This window comes from Eleutherodactylus coqui, chromosome 9 (genome assembly GCF_035609145.1).
Source record: "Eleutherodactylus coqui strain aEleCoq1 chromosome 9, aEleCoq1.hap1, whole genome shotgun sequence".
NCBI classification, from domain to species: Eukaryota; Metazoa; Chordata; class Amphibia; order Anura; family Eleutherodactylidae; genus Eleutherodactylus; species Eleutherodactylus coqui.
The window spans coordinates 135,762,386-135,787,643 of record NC_089845.1 but is presented as its reverse complement, the minus strand read 5'-3'; the positions used below and the strand labels follow the sequence as shown (position 1 = coordinate 135,787,643).

At 39.7% G+C, this 25,258-nt stretch overlaps 1 protein-coding gene across 1 annotated transcript in view; it reads right to left on the bottom strand.

Annotated features, from left to right (window-relative positions):
* Positions 1-25,258, bottom strand: part of CSMD3 (CUB and Sushi multiple domains 3) — a 909,686-nt gene that overhangs the window by 590,972 nt on the left and 293,456 nt on the right. Inside the window, exons 10-11 of the mRNA XM_066579038.1 lie at positions 15,149-15,331; positions 5,325-5,651 (exon numbers count right to left, since the gene is read on the bottom strand). Of these exons, the coding sequence (XP_066435135.1) occupies positions 5,325-5,651; positions 15,149-15,331 (510 nt within the window). The remainder of the gene's footprint in view (positions 1-5,324; positions 5,652-15,148; positions 15,332-25,258) is intronic.

Below are 25,258 nucleotides of genomic sequence, written 5' to 3'. Positions count from 1 at the left end.
ATACAGTCAGAATTGTGCCATTGGCCTATACATCAATGATTTACTGTATGCAGTCTCTTGTTACAGGTCAAAACTAGAGATGAGCGAACGTACTCGTTAAGGGCAATGTCACAATCGAGTATCTCTATTTTCGAGTACCTGGCTACTCGGGTGAAAAGATTCGGGGGGTGGGGGGTTGCAGAGGGGAGTGGGGGGGGGGGAGAGAGAGCTTCCCCCTGTTCCCCACTGCTACCCCCCGCTCCACCACGCCGCCTACCGCCCCCCCAGCGCTCCCCAAATCTTTTCACCCGAGTAGCCAGGTACACGAAAAAAGCGATGCTCTATTGTGAAATCGCCCTTAACGAGTACGTTCGCTCATCTCTAGTCAAAACCTTTGCAAGGCTTTGGAGACACTTTATATTTTAAACTGAATACCACCAAATTTCAGATACTTAACGTAAAGTTGGACTTCACTACTTGCTCTAACATCCAGTCTAACTATACCTTGGTATTTCCCCAACCTGTTCTACCTCCAGAGCCTTTACAATTAACTATTTCTACCTACTGAAATGTACTTCTTAAGTAATAACTTGCTTTCAAAAAACATACTGTATTTTTCTTGGGCAAAACAAATTGCAGTTACTAAAACAGTGGTCCCTCCACATTTATTATACTTGTTACAAGCAGTTATTATCCCCATGTCAGCCCTTATTTTTACTAAATTACAATCCATTTGAATTCTTTGACCTGGATAAATAAGCATCCGAGAGTGGAATTCTCAACTATGACTGAGCCTTTGGCCTCTGATGGAATGAGTTAAATCATACTACTATGCTGTAGTGTTGCACCAAGCAGAATCCTGATAGAATGAATGGGAAGGTAATGGATGGGTAACAACAGAGAGAACTCTGACCATCAGGAAACACTGATAACACAAGGCTTTATCCTGCTCCCTTGATGGCATTAGAACTACAGTGAAAACCTAGCATTGACTGGTCAATTTAATTTTAAATTTTCCCTGTTGGTGTGTCCCAATGTCATCCCCCCTCTTTGTTTCCAGCATGCGTTTTCACCAGACCTAAATATTTCAAAATGGGAAGCCAGAGCTATTTCTTCAACTAGTAAAAGTTTGGATAGTGGTACAATACTACACTTCCCTATTTTTTGTCAAAAATGTAATCTACTGCAAAGTTATATTTATACATATCTTCAGATTAAACATATGTTATCTCAAATAAATGTCACCTCTCACAGTTTCCTAAATCAGTATTTTGATTATTCGCTCTATCCACACATACAAATAAGGTAATTTCTACTTTTTACGATTCTCTCACTTCCTTACCTTAAGCTATCAGTAAATCCAGCCATATGTTATTATGGGATTCAGACTTTGCTCTGAAAACTAGCCTGAAGGACTGAAGAGATGCATTTAACTGGTCCAGAAAAGTATTTAAAAGTACTGTCCACTAAAAAATAGCGCAACAAATATTCCTGTCCTGGATATGATTCTCTCCAGATTAGTTATATTTGATAAATCATTCTGAAATGTGTTGAAGGGGTTGTGGCCATCAAGACTCTTGCTACCATATGTGGTGGGATTGTAAGACAATTTAGGACTTTGGAAAGTTGTGTCATGAACACCCATGTACTTCCTAACACAGCCTTGAACTTGTGCTTTCTTCATCTGGGTTCCATCACTAAGCAATATAATGTCATATACCAGCCATATCTCGTTAGCAGCTAAATCCCTAAGTGCTCGAAACTGAAAATCAAATACGATCACATCATTTCCCAAAATTGTGCACCCTGTTTCTAACAATTCCTCCTTAGAGTTGTAAGCACAATAAACCTATAAATTCACTGCTTTACTAAAAAATTGGTTGCCATCGTCAATCTATAAAAAATATTTAATTGTAGAAATTTAGATGTAACTGTACTTTGCTTGTTTTTGAAAAAAAATGTTATTCAACCACCTTTTGATTATTTACAACTTTAAATCCCTTGCATTATTAGTGCTATTATAGGATTATGAAAGGATGTAAAGGCATTCAAGTGAATAAAGATGAGCTGCAATACCTGTCACAGTCTATGGACAAGAGTGGTGCCGTTTCTCAGCAAAAAACCCCTTATTTTTCAAATTGCATACAAACCATTCAAAGCTACAAGTGTCTGTATATATATATATATATATATATACACTACCGTTCAAAAGTTTGGGGTCACATTGAAATGTCCTTATTTTTGAAGGAAAAGCACTGTACTTTTCAATGAAGATAACTTTAAACTAGTCCTAACTTTAAACAAATGCACTCTATACATTGCTAATGTGGTAAATGACTATTCTAGCTGCAAATGCCTGTTTTTTTGTGCAATATCTACAAAGGTGAATAGAGGCCCATTTCCAGCAACTATCACTCCAGTGTTCTAATGGTACAATGTGTTTGCTTATTGGCTCAGAAGGCTAATTGATGATTAGAAAACCCTTGTGCAATCATGTTCACACATCTGAAAACAGTCTAGCTCGTTACAGAAGCTACAAAACTGACCTTCCTGTGAGCAGATTGAGTTTCTGGAGCATCACATTTGTGGGGTCAATTAAACGCTCAAAATGGCCAGAAAAAGAGAACTTTCATCTGAAACTCGACAGTCTATTCTTGTTCTTAGAAATGAAGGCAATTCCATGCGAGAAATTGCTAAGAAATTGAAGATTTCCTACAACGGTGTGTACTACTCCCTTCAGAGGACAGCACAAACAGGCTCTAACCAGAGTAGAAAAAGAAGTGGGAGGCCGCGTTGCACAACTAAGCAAGAAGATAAGCACATTAGAGTCTCTAGTTTGAGAAACAGACGCCTCACAGGTACCCAACTGGCATCTTCATTAAATAGTACCCGCAAAACACCAGTGTCAACATCTACAGTGAAGAGGCAGCTGCGGGATTTTGGGCTTCAGGGCAGAGTGGCAAAGAAAAAGCCATATCTGAGACTGGCCAATAAAAGAAAAAGATTAAGATGGGCAAAAGAACACAGACATTGGACAGAGGAAGACTGGAAAAAAGTGTTGTGGACGGATGAATCCAAGTTTGAGGTGTTTGGATCACAAAGAAGAACGTTTGTGAGACGCAGAACAAATGAAAAGATGCTGGAAGAATGCCTGACGCCATCTGTTAAGCATGGTGGAGGTAATGTGATGGTCTGGGGTTGCTTTGGTGCTGGTAAGGTGGGAGATTTGTACAGGGTAAAAGGGATTCTGAATAAGGAAGGCTATCACTCCATTTTGCAACGCCATGCCATACCCAGTGGACAGCGCTTGATTGGAACCAATTTAATCCTACAACAGGACAATGACCCTAAACACACCTCCAAATTGTGCAAGAACTATTTACAGCAGAAGCAGGCAGCTGGTATTCTATCGGTAATGGAGTGGCCAGCGCAGTCACCAGATCTGAACCCCATTGAGCTGTTGTGGGAGCAGCTTGACCGTATGGTACGCCAGAAGTGCCCATCCAACCAATCCAACTTGTGGGAGATGCTTCTAGAAGCGTGGGGTGCAATTTCACAAGCTTATCTCAACAAATTAACAGCTAGAAAGTCAAAGGTGTGCAATGCTGTAATTGCTGCAAAAGGAGGATTCTTTGACGAAAGCAAAGTTTGATGTAAAAACAATGTTATTTCAAATACAAATCATTATTTCTAACCTTGTCAATGTCTTGACTCTATTTTCTATTCATTTCACAACGCATGGTGGTGAATAAGTGTGACTTTTCATGGAAAACACAAAATTGTTTGGGTGACCCCAAACTTTTGAACGGTAGTGTATATATATATATATATATATATATATATATATATATATATATGTGTGTGTGTGTGTGTATATGCATATATATATATATATATATATATATATATATATATATATATATATATATATATATATATATATATACATATATATAATTTATCACTATCCTCATTCCATCTTCATAACCTAGAGATACTTTTAGACAAGATGACTATCAGGCATTTAGGCACCCCATGACTATCAGGTCTGTGCTTTCCTGTAACAGCGATGATCGTTCATTGAATGTAGATCTCTTCCAGCTACCTATCTCCATTCACTGTGAACAGGCAGCCATTCAAAGATGAACAACTGCCTGTTTACACTGAGAAATTGCTGACTAGTTGTTTTATTTCAGTTAGCTGAAACAAAGTAGCTCGTGACTAATCAGCAATTTCTCACTCCGTACCCCATTATGTCCCATGTTTATGAGTGGCAACTATCAGTCAAAATTGCTAATTTGTGTGATTCATCAGCCTATAGTTGGCCTATTTAAAACTGCCTAACTCAGAAGAACCATCTTCCATGTATGTTTCTAGTTTCATGATGGAGCCTCCTTGTCCTGTTATGTCCCAAGCCTTTATTGCCAGTGGCCACAGCATTTAGATATTTTGGAGACCAGACAACATGGTAACTCTTCAACCATTCCCTTTAGAAGTAAGTTTAATACTCTCTGGGTGTCCTGTGTTAAATTTGTTGTTGAGGATATACCCCTGAGCTTTAGTTCTTTTTTCTTTAACTGTAATATACTTTGATGAGCAGCACCAAGTGTCTTCTGGGTAACTACCAACATGTTCCTACTGGATGTCTTGAGTGGACAGAGTCCCTTCCTATGGAACTAACCGATACTAACCTTTCAACAATATTTGTTGAAAGCAGACATGTTCTCTAGGTGTTTGCCTTGTACTTAAGGCGTAACCCCCATACTAGGGGAGTCCTTTATTCTACATAATACTGGTCAAATTGAAGCATTGTTCTTCTCTTTTTTGAGACAAACAATAATTATTTAGATTTTTGTTGGATAGTGGGCATCTGAATAATAATTGCTCAGTGGAAATGCTGGTAGTGACTGAATGTTGTACAATAATTCATTCTTTGTTTAGTTTTTGCAGGTATAAATATCAAATGACGATCAGCCTGTGTAAACAGGCAGTCATTCAGCTATCAACGACTGCCTGCTTACTGTGAATGGAGGTGGGTGACCAGAAGAGAACTACCACCTACTCCATCTCCATTCACTGAGTGATGATCGCTCCTGTATGAAAGTATAAGAGCAACTATGACTAGGACAACTCTCAGGCGCTGAAGCTTCCAACAGTCATTCTGTGAAAAAGGCCCCAAAGACAGGATATAATACCAGTTGACAGACATATGCAAACAGGAAGACAAACATTTGAAGAAGTGGGAGCTGCATGTTCAAATGGCTGCAAACATGTTATGCGGCATGCTGAATCTGTTACACAAGTCACATGTAACAAAATATAATCCCATTGACTAAACCACTTACTGCTATAAGTAATATTAAATCCACGTCCAGACATAGAATGATCTGCTTGGAATTCCAATCGCATTATATGATTGTTACTTGTAAGATGAGATGGAACTTCAGCACCGGTGAATGTTCCCAATATTGGAGAGTCTAAAGAGTCGCCATCTTTAATAGCCAGGAAATCAAACTGAGACTCTAAGTCGAAATCATTGAAAGACAAATGTATCCGGCTTCCTGGATCCGAAATAATAGTCCAGATGCAGTTTAAATTGTTTCCGTAACCTTCTGGGTAGTCAGGAGAGAGAACTGTTCCCATCGGCGCAGTAAAATTTGACAGGCATGGAACTGTAAAAATGAAATACAATAAATTAGCATGCGGACAGGTTTTAGCAAGCTCTTCACTTTACTTTAAAAGATTTGCATAAAATGCAGCATGTTCGTTTTTTGATTGCCTACGTGTGGGCATAATCCCTGGGCACTGTCCAAATGAACATTACAATTGTCAGCTCTAATTGCTTTTTCTTTGTCTGAAAGCTCTCCATTGCAAATAACTGGTTACATGGGTAACATATAAGACTGATGTAAGATCATTTGCAAAGTAACAGAAAACAGGATTATGGTTTTGTTTAAATTACCAAGAAAAAAAAATATAAGACTTGGAAGTGAAGAAACCTGTAGCTTGATTATACAAATCTTCATTAACTTGCTGGATGTCTTTACTCAAGTCTAAACAACAGATGGTACAGAATTTCTCAGTGTATGATATCAAGATTAACTTTGGGTACTATAGGGACAACCAACTTATTTTCATTCAAAGGCATGCGATAACAGAAAGATACTGGTTAAGGTAAGCCCTTTAGCTGGCAATAAGGTAGTAGCCATATACGGATACATCTGGAATTTCCACCTCAGCGGTAAAAACACTAAATAAAAAACATTAGCCTATTACCTATCTATCTTACTGAATATATGTAAGGGTACTGCCATGTTCTAATGTGTACTATATTTTGTTGTGTTCTTCTAATGTTATAAGATGTATATACGCATCTGTGGTTATGTGGAAAAGAAAGGGGGTTTGGTACCATGTTAGCCAGTAGAGCAAAGTGTGATTGTACTCAGTGAGAGAAGCCAAGTAATATTGTAGATATAAAAAAGAACTACTCCAGTACAGGCAGAAAGAAAAAAATGGACATGTACCTCTAGAAGTGACCTACAAGTCACAGCTAGAGGTTCTAAGAAACTCCCTCATACCCTACACAAGGAGGACCATCTGAAAACCATATTCCCTGACCCCTCCCTTCTGTGTTACAGGCAACCTCCTAATTTGAGGAACTTTATAATCAGGAGGGTTGTAAGGGCTTACAGGCACTGGATTGCAGCCCAGGTGTAGTAGCCAAGATGGACTGGAGAGTAGTCGAGAGGAAGCTGAGTCGTTAGCAGGTAGTCACAGTTGTAGTAGCAGAGGAGCTGGTAGCAATGGAGCTTGATTATAGGCTGAGAGCTCAATAATCATGCACTGAGGGAGTGGCAGGGCTAGGCTTATATAGGAATCACAATCAGGAACAGGGGTGGTGTCAGGACCAGGAACTAGGTAACTGGGAAATACAGAACAAGGCTAGGTTTTCAGCAACGAACTGTCCATAGCCTAGCAGAGAGAGCTGCCAGCTGGAATGCAAGAGGTTGTGGGTTTGAGCCCTGACAAGTGCATTGCCCTCTGACACACAAAAAAGTACTTATTCCTGTAATGTAAGGAGCTGAAATACCTGCTCACATATACTGACTGTGGATAGGATATGGATCCCCAACGCACAGCAGGACTATAAGATCCCTAGGACATTCACATGTTCAATATTGTGTTGTCCTATTGGGGGGCTTTATATTGGGGAAACAGATCAAAAACTGAGAGCCAGGATGAGATCTCATTGCCACTCAATTGGAAAGGAAAAGACAGAACTACCTGATACAAAACATTTTTGTGGTCAGGAACACAACATAGAGCAGATGAGAGTTATCATATTGAAGGGCAACTTCAAGTCACAGCATCACAGAAGAATTTGGGAGTATATATTTATGGCCATGTTTGATACCCTCAAGAATGGAATGAACCTCAGCCTGGGATTCTTGCATAAGAGGAAAATATGAAAGGTCTGAAGGAGGTAGAGAGGGGTGTCCTCCTCTTAATCATTTTTTTTTAACTTCATTAAAATTTAGAAATTGATTTACAAGAATGTTGCCATCCAATAGATGGAGCTGCAGAGGTGGTGATTCAATTTCCTTCTATGTGGATTTTAAAGGAGAGATAACAGACATCACAAAACTGTCACATTCCTGAGCTCAGTGGACTAAGTATTTATCTCTTTGCTTAGTTTGTTTGGTGTTATTTTAAGTCTTGAGTGCAAAACAATCTCAAATCTCTGCGTGTGAACATATATTTAGACCAAGAGGGGTGTCCTCTCTGCATTTGTATGTTATATTTGTGCCATATCCAAACCAGTTTCATTTTAGCCTGATGATGGGTCGATAGAAGAAAGCTTGTTGTTACATCATGTATTTTTGTTAGCCATTCAAAGGTAACATATCTACAAGAGTACCTGGTTTCTCTCACTGAGAACAATCACACTTTGGTTATGTGGAGGGACAGTGACATGGCTGCACTACATATATTTTTGCCTAATAGAAGTACTGGTTCAAATACAATGAAGGAGCATGTGCTGAAAGTGCACAGTCGGGATGTAACAAAAGGCCTTGAGTGTGGCTGTGTTGTACTAGGATTGTAATTGGATTCCCTACAGGGTGTAGGCTGTCCCAGGCTTGTTTACCTGGAAAGGCTGTCCAGGAAAGGTTACAGCAGAGCAGCATAACAGGTGAACTACGCACACACCAAGAAGTGACAATCACCATTGTTTTTGGTATCAAAGTTCAGCAGAGCATCATTCACGACCATGTCATCATTTTGGCCTGTGAGTAATCCTCGCTGGAGAGTTTCTGGTAAGGCATAGGATCGGTTGTTTGTGCAGTATTTTCCTGTGTCCAACAGTTCTACATATTGGAGAGTCCACCAAATTCACCTCCATGCAAGAGCTGGGTGGATCAAGTGGTTGAGATCTATCCCATGGACTATCACTATCTATCAATGTATCCCATATCTATCTATCTATCTATCTATCTATCTATCTATCTATCTATCTATCTATCTATCTATCTATCTATCTATCTATCCCATATCTATCTATCTATCCCATATCTATCTATCTATCCCATATCTATCTATCTATCTATCTATCCCATATCTATCTATCTATCTATCTATCTCATATCTATCTATCTATCTATCTATCTATCTATCCCATATCTATCTATCTATCCCATATCTATCTATCTATCCCATATCTATCTATCTATCCCATATCTATCTATCTATCTATCCCATATCTATCTATCTATCTATCTATCTATCTCATATCTATCTATCTATCTCATATCTATCTATCTCATATCTATCTATCTATCTCATATCTATCTATCTATCTCATATCTATCTATCTATCTATCTATCTATCTATCTATCTATCTATCTATCTATCTATCTATCTATCTATCTATCTATCTCATATCTATCTATCTATCCCATATCTATCTATCTATCTATCTATCTATCTATCTACCTACCTACCTATCGATGTAACAATCGTTAACATGACTGGAACATCATGATGAATTGATTTATAGTATTATAATAAATTGTAATTAATTTCTACTAATGTGTTAAATGTTAAGTTATATAAGTTAACATACGCTACACCTGTATACATTATCTATCTATCTATCTATCTATCTATCCCATATCTATCTATCTATCCCATATCTATCTATCTATCCCATATCTATCTATCTATCTATCTATCCCATATCTATCTATCTATCTATCTATCTATCTATCTATCTATCTATCTATCTATCTATCTATCCCATATCTATCTATCTATCCCATATCTATCTATCTATCCCATATCTATCTATCTATCCCATATCTATCTATCTATCTATCCCATATCTATCTATCTATCTATCCCATATCTATCTATCTATCTATCTATCTCATATCTATCTATCTATCTCATATCTATCTATCTCATATCTATCTATCTATCTCATATCTATCTATCTATCTCATATCTATCTATCTATCTCATATCTATCTATCTATCTATCTATCTATCTCATATCTATCTATCTATCCCATATCTATCTATCTATCTATCTATCTATCTATCTATCTATCTACCTACCTACCTATCGATGTAACAATCGTTAACATGACTGGAACATCATGATGAATTGATTTATAGTATTATAATAAATTGTAATTAATTTCTACTAATGTGTTAAATGTTAAGTTATATAAGTTAACATACGCTACACCTGTATACATTATCTATCTATCTATCTATCTATCTATCTATCTATCTATCTATCTATCTATCTATCTATCTATCTATCTATCCCATTTCTGTGTCATAGCTATCCAATCTAACACCTACAGATGTAGCATGCACCAACAATACAGATGGCATGATACTCTATTTAAAGAATGTTGAGCTACGTAAACAGAATAGCATGCCATCTGTACTGTTGGCACTTGCTACATCCCAATCTATCTAAAATTTTGGTTGCCAATAGCCACTACTATGAAGTAAGCTTATTAGCTTCCTGTATCAGGAAGAGCATGCATTTCATGGTTTAAAGGCACTGTGCTAACTTTAATACTTATCCTCTGTATGCAGGGTAGGGATAAGTGTCTGATCGATGGAGGTCTTACTGCGGAGACCCCGACCAATCACACGAAAGATTTTACTTTTTTACATGTATAGCTGCCTAGACACTATTTGTATTGTCTTTTTTATTAACTGTAACTATGGCTCAATTTTGAAGTAGGGATTATTCTTCAAGCATCCTCAAAAATCCTGAAAAATCATTCTGCAACCTCAAAAATCCAGAAAAAAAAGCTTGCTAGGGCTTATTTTTGGGGTAGGTCTTATTTTCAGGGAAACAGGGTATGTAGTCTAGATTAAATAGACCAGCACTCACAAGATAGGGAAGCACCTATACTTGGCTCTCTCCACCAGTGTTTTAGAAATTTAGGCTCAACTGCTGCTCCCTTCATTTAGGATATCAGTTCTTGTGAGGGTGGGAGGTTCCAGCAGTTAAGTGTTAACAAGCAGCGCTCAGCTGTCATTCAATAAATGGCTGATCGCTGCCTGTGATTGGCTGAGTGCTCAGCCAATCAGATACAGCCCTTTCAGCAGGGTTGTATCTAAAATCCCCGCCTGCTGAAAGAACTTCACTACAGTGCCAGGCCTCATGATGTTCTGTGACAGCTTTGGCAGGGGATTCTTTACTCCCCGCGGGGAGTCCCCTTCTCGCTGAACACTGTCACAGTGTTCAGTGACAAGGGACTCCCCGCGGGGAATATTGACACGCAACACGGACCTATGCCTGCACACATGTCTTGGGTTTTGCAGGTATGTGCGTTTGCATGCTTGTAAAACACGGACATGTGAAGACAACATAGGAAAATGCAGGGTTCAAATAAATGGCCTGGTTACATGTGCACGATTGTATACACATAAACATGCTCATCTGAATGAGCCCTTAGCGATACCAACATGTTTTTTAATTTAGACTTTTTTTTTTACTATATATCTATATATATAAAGCTGAAAGCCCTCACTGACTGACTGACTGACGCGCCAAAAGTTCTCCAACTTCCTGATGTCGTAGAAACATGAATTTTGGCACGAGCATAGATTATCTCCAAAATAGGAAAAGTAATTGGGTCTCAACTCGATTATTCAATACTAGCGCAAAATAATTGGCGTCAAAATTTACCGTACATAATCTAAATCGGTCACTTCCCAATGCCTTAGAAACTTAAAATTTGGCACGGGCATTGAATATGTCATAAATAGGAAAAGCTAATGGGTCCCAACTCGATTATTCAATTCTATGCGCAAAAGAATTAGCGTCAAAAGTTTACGTACGGAATCTAATTTTCTCACTTTCCGGTGTCATAGAAACGTGAAATTTGGCACGAGCATTGATTATGTCATAAATAGGAAAAGTTCATAGTTCCCAACTCGATTATTCAATTCTAGCGCAAAAGAATTAGCGTCCAAATTTTACGTGCGGAATGTAATTTTTTCACTTTCCGGTGTCATAGAAACGTGAAATTTGGCACGAGCATTGATTATGTCATAAATAGGAAAAGTTCATAGGTCCCAACTCGATTATTCAATTCTAGCGCTAAAGAATTGGCGTCGAAATTTTACGTGCGGAATGTAATTTTTTCACTTTCCGGTGTCATAGAAACGGGAAATTTGGCACGAGCATTGATTATGTCATACATAGGAAAAGCTAATGGGTCCCAACTCGATTATTAAATTCTAGCGCAAAAGAATTGGCGTCGAAATTTTACGTGCGGAATGTAATTTTTTCACTTTCCGGTGTCATAGAAACAGGAAATTTGGCACGAGCATTGATTATGTCATAAATAGGAAACGTTAATGGGTCCCAACTCCATTATTCAATTCTATGCGCAAAAGAATTAGCGTCCAAATTTTACGTACGGAATGTAATTTTTTCACTTTCCGGTGTCATAGAAACGGGAAATTTGGCACAAGCATTGATTATGTCATAAATAGGAAACGTTAATTTGTCCCAACTTGATTATTCAATTCTAGCGCAAAAGAATTGGCGTCGAAATTTTACGTGCGGAATGTAATTTTTTCACTTTCCGGTGTCATAAAAACGGGAAACTTGGCACGAGCATTGATTATGTCATAAATAGGAAAAGTTAATGGGTCCCAACTCGATTATTCAATTCTAAGCGCAAAAGAATTAGTGTCCAAATTTTACGTATGTAATCTAATTCTCTCACTTCCTGATGTCATTTTATATAAAGGAAACGTCGCATGGTTACCTCCCCGTGGTATTTCCTGGGTAACGCAGAGAACTATGCAAAATGGTGAACATATTTTTTTCCCTCAGTATCTCTAAAGTAACCATGGCTTCATAAGCTTTTCCGTGTGAACACCAGATAAACACCAGTACCAAATTAACTCGGGCGAAGCCGGGTATATCAGCTAGTAAAAAAAAAAAAAAAAATATATATATATATATATATATATATATACACACACACATATATATATATGGCAAGAGATCTTATTTTACCTTCTATCACCATTTTTAAATAATTAATAATTTTCTTATTAATTTTAATTTTTTAATTGATTATTAATAGAGATGAGCGAACGTGTTCTTAACGAACACTTACGCTCCCGGACACCGGCTTTGCCGAGGACTTCAGTGTCCGCGCGTAAAGCTTCGGGGGGCGCCGGGGGGCGGGGAGAGGCGCGGCGGCGCGGGCGGCAGCAGCGGGGAACAGGGGGGAGCCCTCTCTCTCTCCCTCTCCCCCCACTCCCCGCCGCACCCCCCCGCGCTGCCACGGCGACCCCCGAACTTTTTTCGCCCGAGCACGGAATTGCTCGCAAAGTTCGGTGTTCGGGCGAAAAGGGGCGGAGCCGATCACGTTCGCTCATCTCTAATTATTAATTATATTTTTTATAATTTTTGTTAGTGTCTATAGGGCACAATATGTTGCATATTACATCAATCTATCAAACCATGCCACAGACTTGGCTTGCTAAGCAATCTGCCATGCCAGCCCTGGGGGCTTTCAGAATATCGATTGTGCATTTAAATGCCGCAGTCAGAATTTAAAGAGTGTACAGCTGCAATCAGCGATGGTGCTGATCAGAGCTGTTGCTGGTGTTTGTCGGCTGTAAAAAACAACTAGCACCCACATTGTATGGAGTGGGAAAGACCCCTAATACCCCTCCATGCAAACCCCAAGTGTCCATGATGTAAATGTACATCCTGGAGTGTTAAGGGGTTAATGACCTGGTTGAAGTATTGCAAAATAAAATATGAATATTTGCAGATAATACAAAACTATGCATAGTAATTAACACAAGAGAGGACAGAATGTGGTTGCATATGGAACTTCATAAATTGGGGGATTTTGGCAGAAAAGTGGCAAATGAGGTTTGGCACTGATAACTGTAAGGTTATACACATGGTCAGAGGAAATACATGCCACCACTACACACCAAATGGGAAACCACTGGGAACAATGACATGGAAAAGGACTTGGGGGATTTTAGTCAACTGTTAACTGTAGCAAACAGTGTCAGGAAGCTGCTACTAAGGCAACTAGGATTATGGGGTGCATCAAAAGGAGGTATAGAGGCACATTGTTTTTCCTCTTTACAAAATACTGGTCAGGCCACACATGCAATATTGTGTACAGTTTTGGACACCAGTACTCAAGAAGGACATATCAGAGTTTTAGCTGGTTCAAAGGTGTGCAACTAAATTAATAAATGGAACGGGGGGACTACAATGTATTGACAGGTTATCAAAATTGGTATTATTCAATTTAGAAAAAAGGTTGCTGAGGGGTAATGTAACAACTATGTATTAACACAGTATATCAGGGGTCAGTATAGAGATATCTCCTATCATCTATTTATACCCAGGACTGTGATTGTAAAAAAGGGGCATCCTCTACTTCTAGAGGAAAGGTTTCTACATCAACATAGAACGGGGTTATTTACTATAAGAACAGTGAGACTATGGAACTTTCTGCCTGGTGGTAATGGCAAACTCACTAAAAGAGCTTAAAGGGGTTGTCCCGCAGAAGCAAGTGCAGTTATGCACTTCTGTATGGCCATATTAATGCACTTTGTAATATACATCGTGCATTAAATATTGGCCATACAGAAGTTATACACTTACCCCCTCCTGGTGCTGGCGTCCCCGTCTCCATGGCGACGAGCAAACTGCTTCTCTGGTTGCCGGAACAGTCGCGCTTGCGCAGAGAGGAATCCCCTTCTGTAAGGTCCTTGCTCACGAGCTGCGTCCTGGCTCCTCCCCCTTCTCAGCGTCATCGTGTAGCTCCGCCCCCATCACATGGTGCCGATCAGCCAGTGAGGTGGCTGGAATTGGCAATGCAGCTTAGACAGCAGAAGAACATCCACAGTGCACCATGGGAGAAGACCCGTGGTGCATCGTGGGAGAAGACCAGCGGCAGCCATCTTGGAAAGAAGATTTTTTTAAAGTTGCTGAACGGGGATTCAGGTAAGGGATTTTTTTTTTTTTAATAACACCTGGCAGCAGTATTCTTTTACAGGTACTGGGGGACTGGGCAAAATAAAAATTCACTTTAGGCGCGGGACCCCTTTCTTGAGCATTATATTATTACATGTTATAGTCACTAATTACTTCAGAAGGGTTGTTGATCCAGGGATTTATTCTGATTGCCAGACTTGGAGTTGGGATTGAGAAAAATTGGCTTCTACCTCTATTGCTCGTTTGTTTTTTGCCTTCTTCTGGAACAACATTGGGGGGGGGGGGGGGTGTAATAGGCTGACAATATGGACATATGTCTTTTTTCAGCCTAACACATTATGTTACTATGTCAGAGACACCACAGCTGCTCTCCCTTCTCTAGCCAAAGGTGTGGAAACTGCCCAAAAGGCCCCTCTTTATGACCACCCACCAGCCTCATAAGCAATTAAAGGAACAGCAATACCAAACAACAAAAAATACCTAAATAATTAAATTACACTATAATTAGGGTTATGGTACCCCCACTACATTGCCTGCAGCTGTCACACAAAAAATTGAAAGTTGGCTTAAAAACTCACTGTGGAGTCCAAGCCAGAGTAATGCCTGTAACTGAAAATTCTATATAGATGTCTTGAAGGAAATATACTTACAGATACATATTGGTATATTGGCAGACCACTGATTATTTTCCTTGCAGGATATCGATTTCTGTCCTATCAATTCAAATCCAAACTGGCATTCAAATCTCAAGACATTGCCATTGGAAAATCCGTCTCCTTCTCGAATACCATATAATGGTGTTCCAGGGTCACCACAGCTTTCCTTTTCAATTTCTATAACAATAAGAAAAAGTTATAACTTAGGTCAAAAAAGACCATAATATCATATAGGAATCACTTTCAGCTCACATAAAATAAAATTATAAAGAGGCAATAATGGACTACTAACACAAATACCAAACTTCTGTAGAATGTGTTACAACAACCAAAGTCTCTTTCTCGATGATGCTTCAGTTTTGAGACATTTTAAATAGTGTTGAGTAAACCAAAACATTAGAACCCTGTTTTGGTTAGAACTTTGCTAAAAGTGAACCCAAACCAAGCTTTTAGCAAAGTTCTACATGAAACAGGGCTCTACTGATTCAGTTCAATCAACACTAGTCCTAAACACTAGTGTATAAAACTGTATAAGAGCCATAGAAGAGCCGTAAATCCAAACCTCAGACTGTGTCGATCAAACCAACCAAAATCTCCTCCTTCTTTGGTGAAATTCTAGTTTGGTTCAAACTAATTCGGACCAAAATGAACATTTTGCAGAAATTCAGCTAACCAGCTGAACCAAGCTTTTGAAAAATTTGCTCATCACTAATTTTAGGCATCATGTAGGTTATACATAGAGTTGAGCGAGCACCAAATTGCTCGGGTGCTCGTTATTCGAATCGAGCCTTTCGTAACATTCAAGAGCTCTATTCGAGTAACGAACCCCATTGAAGTCAATGGGAGACCCGAGCATTTTTGCAATGGACCCGCCGGGTGCCGAGCTTTCTTTTTCTCTTTCTCTATGGGGAGGGGTCGAACACGGTGTGGTACTCGCTTAAGTAACAAGCATGTTCGCTCATCTCTAGTTTTAGAGATAGAGGTAGAGAGAGATAGAGAGAGATAGATAGAGAGAGAGAGAGAGATAGATAGAGAGAGAGAGAGGGAGAGAGAGAGAAAGCGGCAACACGGCATTCCCACTTGTCCATATGATGCTTTTAATTCCGTGTGCATGCAGTAAAACACTCCAGACCAGGATTCAGCACAACTTCCACAGTTAAATAGAGATTACAGCACACATTTTATTGCAGAAATCAATTTTAATTTATTTCACCGAACCATGCAATGTTTTGGCCCAAAATTAGGCTCTTTCATGCTTTTATATGGTACAGCAGCAGAAAAAAAATGCTAAGTCCAACTTTCCATTGTTCATAGTCTAAAACAGATGCTCACTTTTTTATCTGGTACACACTCATTGCTGAAAGCTGCCTCTGATTGGCTGATCGCAGTGACCAATCACAGGCAGCGCTCAGCTGTCATTCAATAAATGGCTGAGTGCTGCCTGTGATTGGCTGAGCGCTCAGCCAATAAGACACAGCCCTTTCAGAAGGCGGGAATTTTACATCCCCACTTGCTGAAAAAATTGCAGTGCAAGTTAGGGATTATTTTCAGGTAAGGGCTTATATTTCAAGCCTTTCACTGAAAATTACTGCAGGTGAGGGGGGGGGGGGTATCCCATTGTTTTCAATGGGGCTGGCTGCTGTAGCACCTGCAATGGGCACGGAGCTTCAATTTTGCACATCCATGCAGCACATTTTTTGTGCAGCATGGATGCATCAAAATACATGCTCATCTGACCGAGGCCTTAGGGCGAGTTCACATTTAGCTGATTTGCTCTGGATTTTCCACAGCTGAAAACATTCACAGCAAATCAAAACTAAAATCTGCAGCATTTGGTGTGGATTGTGCCATGGATTTTGTTGTGAATCCATTGCAGATTTTATCTGCATGGAAAATCTGCATGGAAAATAGATTCCCAAAAGACAGAAAAACTAGAGGATAAATCAAAACGTTTTGTCATGGGAAATTAGTTATCAAAAAACTTTTTCTCTCTTTTTTTGTATAGTGACCTTTGTTCAACAGATCTACTATGCGCCTAAAGCATTTTAAATTGCTGAAAAATTTAGAATGATTTTTTAATGTAAATTTCACTTTTATTGCCACATTTGGTATTGCGACAAATTAAAAGTTAAAAAAGTACAAAAAAAAAAAGAGTTTCAAACTGTCAACTCTTACAGATGTTCAATTCAAAATTGATAACCTGCTTAGCCTCTTCTTCCTGAATCCATCCAGAACTAGGCTCCCAGTGCTATAACATTCGATTGTTATGAATGGGAATTGCCTTTTTATTTGTTGTATATTATCCCCATGAGTCACCTAATATGCTATTCATTCTGAGTGCAAGCAGTGTAATAAAACACAATTAGCTTCAAGAGTTATAAAACTAAATCAACAGTCTAAGCAAGTATCCTTTTACTGCATGTGCCATATGTCTAGTAGGTTACTTACATAAGTGACACATTTTTGCTGAGGCTTGAAGAATCAATGCGGAAGGATGTTATTAATGAATTGCTCTGAAGAAGATATGACCCAGAAGTCCATAATAAAAAGTTAATAGAATGATAGCTGGTGAGATGGTAATTGTAGGTAAGCAATAATAGGAAAGTATATAAATGGGTATAAAGAATAGCACAATTACTCATGGATGACGCCAAGGTCATAGGTTTTGTTCAATTAAGGGACAGTTTGCACATGAATGTATGTAATATGTGATAAATATATTCCCAAGACAACCAGACTTTACAGATTGTCGACCATATTGAAGGATCAGGACCAGGATGACATCACTGCATCAGCACCGACTCCAGTGGTCCACACACCAGCAATTGCTCAGTTTCATTTCCACACTGGACACAAATGGGCACATTTATCTGTCAGTGTCTGGATTAACTAGTCAGCTGGGAGGTGCGTACCTCAGCCAGCCGATTAGCTTTAGTTTGTACACATTTATTCCAGCTCCTCCTCACAGAGGATGCCAGTTATACTTTTGTGGTTCATTTACTTGTGTAGCTTCTAAACGTTTCATATACTTGTGTAACATCTGACTGTAACCAGAATCTCTGTTACCAATTAGGAATAGTCAAGGTCGCTCCAGGTTCCTAACATGGTAGTTGCTATTGTCAGGGCGAGTGATCCACTTTTAGAAAGGGTCTCCTCATGTTAGTAGCCTAGAGTCAGATTCCCCATTTCCCTACTTTTTGGTTTTCTTATACATTATTTTATACTTTGTGTTTATATTCATCCTCTAAGGGCATGACTTTTACATCCGATTCAAGCATGGTGATTTGCGTCCAGTTTGGACGCAACATTCGGTCAGACTAGTTTGGTCAGACAAATTGCTCGATCTGGTTATTTTGTGCGCATTGATCTACTGCATAGCATTTCAATGTGAAGTATAATAAATGACAATTAGTTTTAGTGAGCCTATTATCTAAAAAAATTCAAAATTATGCACTCATTAATATTTTAAAGGTGAGGGATGCAGGGATGGAAAATTGTGTTTTCGCCAAAGTAGCCCTATATAAATACAGGGAATTCACAGCTTTGTATCATGGAAACAAAATTTTGACCATTTTCATCTAGTCTCAAGACCTAAAAACAATTTTATATCAAGTAAAGATTTACTTTAAGGTCCTTACTAGTGATGAGCGAGCATACTCGCTAAGAGCAATTGCTCGAGTGAGCATTGCCCTTAGCGAGTACCTGCCCGCTCGAGAGAAAAGGTTTGTCTGCCATCGGCGGGCAGGGAGCGGCAGGGAGGAACGGAGGGGAGATCTCTCTCTCCCCCCCTGCTCACTGCTGCAACTCACCTGTCACCCGCGCTGGCAGCAGAACCTTTTCTCTCGAGCGGGCAGGTACTCACTAAGGGCAATGCTCGCTCGAGCAATTGCTCTTAGCGAGTATGCTCGCTCATCTCTAGTCCTTACCTATATTAGTTAGTCTGCTTTCACATTACATTAACGTGAGTGTATTTTAGAACTTAGATGATATCATCATAAGGCGATAGTAACCTTACTTGCCTATGTACTCTATGGTTACTGGGCATGTTTTAGCTCCATGGGTACATTCTGCAATAATCAGAGTGATTTAGGGTAGATAAAATAGTTCAGTACCACTCCTGTATTGTGTCACAGAAAAGTATGGCCATATTCACTTATCAAAATAGTAGTAGGATGCAAATAGTGAGGCAGGTACATAACCTCCCACTAGATACAAAAAGCCCATGCTAGATGGAGGAATTAAAAAGGTGCAAAGTACTAATGAACAACCGCTCACATGACCAACCTACAGAGAGGGGAGTGGTAAGTGAACATGCCCATACTTTTCTGTGACTTGGTAAATTTTTCCACTCTCCTATAATTACTCCTGTATCTGGCATTTAGACTTAGTAATGCATTATAAGGCTAGATGCATACTAGTGTATTTTGGGGCTATAAACATGGAGGTTTTTCACATGAACATCAGTCAATGTGAAAAAATCTGTTTTTCTTGTCTGTTTAATGGATAAGAAATAAAACATGCCAATTCATGCAAATTATAGGAAGGCTTCTACTCTAAGAGGCAAGTTGGGCCACTCACTTGTGGCAGCACCACCTTGCAGGAAGTGGGGTTTGGTGGCCAGAGCTTACATAAAGCAGGTGCAGTATCAGTGTGGACTGTTTGTAAGTAACCAGTCAGGATGAACTGCATCTACAGACCACTAAGCACAGCATGTGGTTTGCAATAGCAGCCTGCAGCCTTTAGGCTTGTTGTGTATTTCTGTCCAATAGGCTGTTGCTGAAAGAACAATACTCTGAAGTACAGAAGTATTGCAGTATATTGTACAAGCAATAAAAAGATCACAAGTTCAAGTCCTCTGTGGGAACTTAAAAAAAAAAGTTAAACATGAGTTTAACACCTTTTTTTTAAGGATTTTAAAAAATATATTAAAATTTTAAAAAAAACTATTCCCAGTATGAGCACAAAAGAAATCAACGAATAAAATGGTATTGTCATACCTGAAAAAATCTAGTCTATTAAAATATTGAATTATGCATACTGCACAGTAAATGTTTGCAAAATGCCAGAATTGCATTTTTGAGCTTCTGGACATAGACTAAAATTTTAAAGTCTGATGTGCATTATCGCAATAAGTCATTTTGGAATTGGTTCACTGTACCTGGTCTAGCTACTTTATTCATTTTTTTATGTCAAGTGATCCTCCCCCTGAAAAATATCTCCACTTCCTCTAACATCTTGTCCAGACTTCCTGCCCTGTCCATAGCCTCCAACATCCTGTGAGCAGAGCATGATGGGAGGACAAGAGCAGAAGGACTGAGCTGCATTGCTCATGTGCACTTTATAGTACAGGAAGGTCCTGCCTGTCTGCTTCTGTAAGCTTTCTCTGGCACTCACAGTTAGAGCAAAGTTGGTGCTAGTAAACTGCAAGAGCTGTGGGTGGAGCTACAGGGCTGTCTAATAAACAGGGCTGTCCAATATACAGTAAAGCTGTCTGCATGCTAGAAGTTGTAGCTTAAGCCCCATTTAGACACAATGATTATCGCTCAAAATTCACTCAAAAGCCATCTTTTGAGCGATAATCATTGTGTCTAAATGTGCCCATCTTTCACTGTTCGGCCGAACAAAGGTTTTCAGTTCTGTTTGAAAACCGTCGTTTAGCAGAACAGCTCATGACCAGGACCGAAGGGTGTGCTCTGCCATAGGAGATCTGATAACAGCTCATACCATTGTAACAGCTGTTCTCAGTTCTCACCCTGGCAGGCAGAACAGCTGATTAGCAGGACTGCAGGCTGTGTCTGCTGTCCATGGTGCTGAATTCTCCAATGCGAACCCCTGGCTGAACAATACAGCTAATTACAGAGCTCAGACCTCCTGCTGAGTTCTGTAACAGCTCCATGCATTTGCAAATGAAACTGATAAGTACTAATAGCAATTAGTGCCTATTAGTACTTTTATGCAAAAGGATCTCTGATCTTTCAATCTTTTGAAAGATATCTGTGTGTGTGTAAATGGACCTTAACAGTCTGTTGCTGTGTTTAATGTGAAAGTGATACATATAGACACTTCAGCAGATCAGTGGCTGCAGAAGACAAAGAAGAGGGTCCAAAATGGCAGATAAAAGGTACAGGTTGCCGCTACTTAGCTGTACCCCAGAGATTTCAGAATTTCCTTTTTGTCTCTGGAAAACCCATTTAAGAGCACCAAAGAGCTAAAAGAGGAAACCCCCTCCTTCAATCAAACTGCTTAGATGCTTTGTTCACTATTGACTGCATCTAAGAGGTTAAATAGCCAGAATGGGGGACAATTGCAATCTTATAAATTGCCTATTGATGTTAGCTTTACATTACAGTTGTTAACCAGTGCTAATGGTATGGGCACAGCTACATACAGGAATTAGCATTAAGCCCAATAGAAGTTAGAACACCACAATTAGGACATAATGATTTGTCCTTTTGCAGAATGAGGTTAAAATTATGGTGCACGCGTATATATATATATATATATATATATATATATATATATATATATATATATAGTGGAATATTACATTCTCACTGGTCGCAGAGCTGGTTACAAAGCAAGGGTCACTTCTTCATATACTCCTGCTTTAGATCTCAGTCTTTATGCCTACAAATATTCAGCAGTAATGAATATCCTTATACTCTACCTCTGGATACTTTTCTTTCAGGCCCATTACAGTACATCTTTATTCAGTAAGTGTTATAGATGTCTCAATTATTTGCAGAGCATGCTTTTAGCTGTGAAAAAAGCCTTTTCAAAGACTCATGGTAGCACAGAGATAAAATTCACTTTATGATCATGATGAGATTCAATTTATTGGAGCAAGTGTCCATTTGAATCCCATTTCCCCAAATACCCAGCTGCAATTAACAACTCTGGTACTTCAAAAAAAGAACAGAAAAGTTGGATCTTTCTTGTATTGTACTTTTTATATGTAGTTATGATATTCAATAGGTTTCTTCTTCAAGGCACAGTCACACATCACACTTTTATTTAGCTGATTTTGATTAGATGGATGTGGGATGTGATGCATAACTATAACACATTAAAGGGTGCCTTTAATACAGTTATTGTTTTCCCTGTTACTGTTACTTTAAGGTTAGGGGTTGCCATGTGGACAGAAAGAAGTGCAGGCTCTTGTCTTCTCAGCAGTTCTCAACAGTTAGGAGGGAGGAGTGAACCAATAAAAGCCCGCACAGTGTTTGCACCGGTATGATGCAGCTAGAATTGAGTCGCAGCAGGACAGAAGGGAGGCATTAATCCCAAGGGCTGCTATGTGCATGAGCTGAAGAAAAAGTAAACTGGCTCACGGAAAGTGCCATCACTGTTCAGAGCTGCTATAATCTATTGTGTGGAAGATCCAGGGCCAAGCAAGACTACACCAGGAAGGACAGTGTCCAGACCAGAGTCACCCTACCCAGGGCCTGCCCTCTGAGTACAGAAGCCCAGTACTGGGCCACTAGAAGTATGATCAGGGGTGTAGCTATAGGGGATGCAGAGGATGCGTTTGCACCCAGGCCCTGGAGCTGCAAGGGGCCCATAAGGTCCCTCTTCTCCACATAAAGAGCCCAGTACTAAGAATAAAGCATTATAGTTGGAGTCCCTGTTACAGATTTCACATTGGGGCCTAGTAGCTTCAAGTTAGGTCTCTGGATATGGTGATATAAGCACAGCAGGATGTAATGCTGAAAATGCTGAGCCAAGATTAAAGTTGTTTACCAATTTGCAACATCTGATGATACACCACTCCATGAGAGGAAAATCCAGAAACCCTACTCCCGGGAAGTAAGCCTCCAGGCTGATGACTACTCTGACCCTACATCTGCCAAGCCAGGCCTATCCCAGGACCAGTACAATATATCTAAATGGGACCCCATTATGTAGCTGGTTTTTGCCCCCCAGGACAGAAGGGTTCAGTATTTGGTTTCTCCTCCCTGCCCTTTTGATAACCAATGTGCCCATTTTTTACCACTTTTTTTGCAAAAGGCAGTTCCTCTAGAGAAGGGAGTACTATACATTTTGTTGCCACACTATAGCAAAAAGGACAGAATAACCAGAGCCTCTCTCTATGGTATGAAGAGTGGGGCACATTTATTATTGATGTTCCAGAATTCTAGAGTAAGTTGAATCTTGTATTTTGCGTAAATCAATTTAGATAAATTGGCTCTTGATTTGTCACAAAATTTGTTGCAATCTTATTCCAGTGTCTGGGTAATGTTCAAAGTGGCTCTAGACATATTAAAAAATGCAACAAATTTATCAACATTGTGCAACATTTGATAGATTTTTCACATTTTAAACTGACAAAGGCAAAAAATGTTGCCAGAAAAGAACATCAAAAATTCTCTAATGATCAATTCCCTCTCAGTGTCTCTTTGGTGGGTCTTAAGTGCACCACACAGTGTCAAAACCTTGATGTACATGTAATGTTCATGTGAAAAGACAGCAAAGAGCAGCGAATGCATCTAAGTAGAATAGGGTGCGATATGTAGGAGATACTAACCCCCTAAAGACACAGGCAGGTGGGCGGTATAGCCTAGCCTGTAGAGGGAGCAGATGTGCTGATCCAGGGCTCCTCAGCCAGGAAAGAAAAAATGCTGATACTGGTGTTTCTAGACCCTTGGACGTTCTGCCCAAAATACATATCATCTTCCCTCCAGGACAAGGAACAAGAAGAGAAGCTCCACAACCTTTTTGGCCACATCTTAGAATTAAGGCCTAGTGTTGAGAGCAAATCCGGGAACTCGATTTGTGAGCTGGTCGGAAGACTGCCATGTGACAGAGCTCCTAGAGCCATGAAACATACAAAAAAAACAACCCGCGGAGGAAGTGGAGTATCCCCACACAGAGACCAACCTAAGCTGAAGTAAAGAGCAGCAAAGGGAGGCTTAAAGTCCCGCTCTGACTCAAGGTTTTCCAGGAGCTCCGATGAAGGGTGTGAGAAGATGGCCCGGTCAGTTGTGTGTGCCTGCTATGAAGGAGGTCAGTATAAGGGCTGAAGAAACATCACCTCTTAAGGGTAGCAGAATACCCTACCAGCTTAGCTAGCTGCCAAAATTGAAAAGAAGACCGTGCTGAGCTGCATACCTCACCCCCCCTTCTCTTTCACCCCCTCCACCACTTCCCTCCCTCCTCTCCCCCACTGAAGATAAAGCTGGAGGGCAGGAGAAGCTTCACAGAACTACAAAAAATGCATGTTTTATCACCTGCCATCTGCTAAGCCAGAGCACAGACAAACTGAACTGTAATAAGGTATTTCAAGAGCTTAGGTCTAATTTTTCCTGGAACTCTCAAACTGGAATTCTAATTACCTATAAAGGATTCATTTTATAAGGACTCTCTCATAGAAGGTCTGACTTTAATACAATTTAATTGCTTGATACCCCTGTTAGTAGGGAACCATCTTACTCTACGACAGAATAAAGAAAGTTCAAGTGGAGAGCAGAGCCCAGTCAGTTAAAATATGAAAATCTATTTGCCACATCAGGAGCAAACATCAAGTACCTAAAATCTTCAACTTGTCATGCAACCAAGAAATGGTGAAGGGAAACAAGGAATGTAGCAATGACCCTTCTGATACTCGGAGGAGAAAAGAAAAAATCAGGCAGACATGCAGAAATTCCTAAAGAAAAAGAATGCTCAATCACCAAACCCTAGGTCAAGGTCCCAGTCAGCCGACGCAGTCTATGACCGAACAGATCCTCCCTGACTCGGAGATGGAGAGGTAGGTAGAGGAGGAAGAGAGCAAAATGGGGGCACAAATATCTAAGTCATTCCACAAGAAAGCTCTTCTCCAGGTCTCACAACCAATAATGATCGAACTAGCGGACATCAGGGCAGAACTTCAACCAATAGGACAAAGAGTTGAGGATTTGGAGGGGGCATGCTCAACAATTATTAAGCACCACACAAGTAATGGAAGCACATCTTTCGTATCTAGACTGTCCACTTACACTCATAGAAGACCAGGAATATAGAAGCCGCCATTGAAACATTTGGATTAAAGGTCTACCTGAATCATGGGTGCATCCACAGAGCTATTAGGCCTAGGTCAAAAGCCGAAGAGCCACCAAGAGATATAAT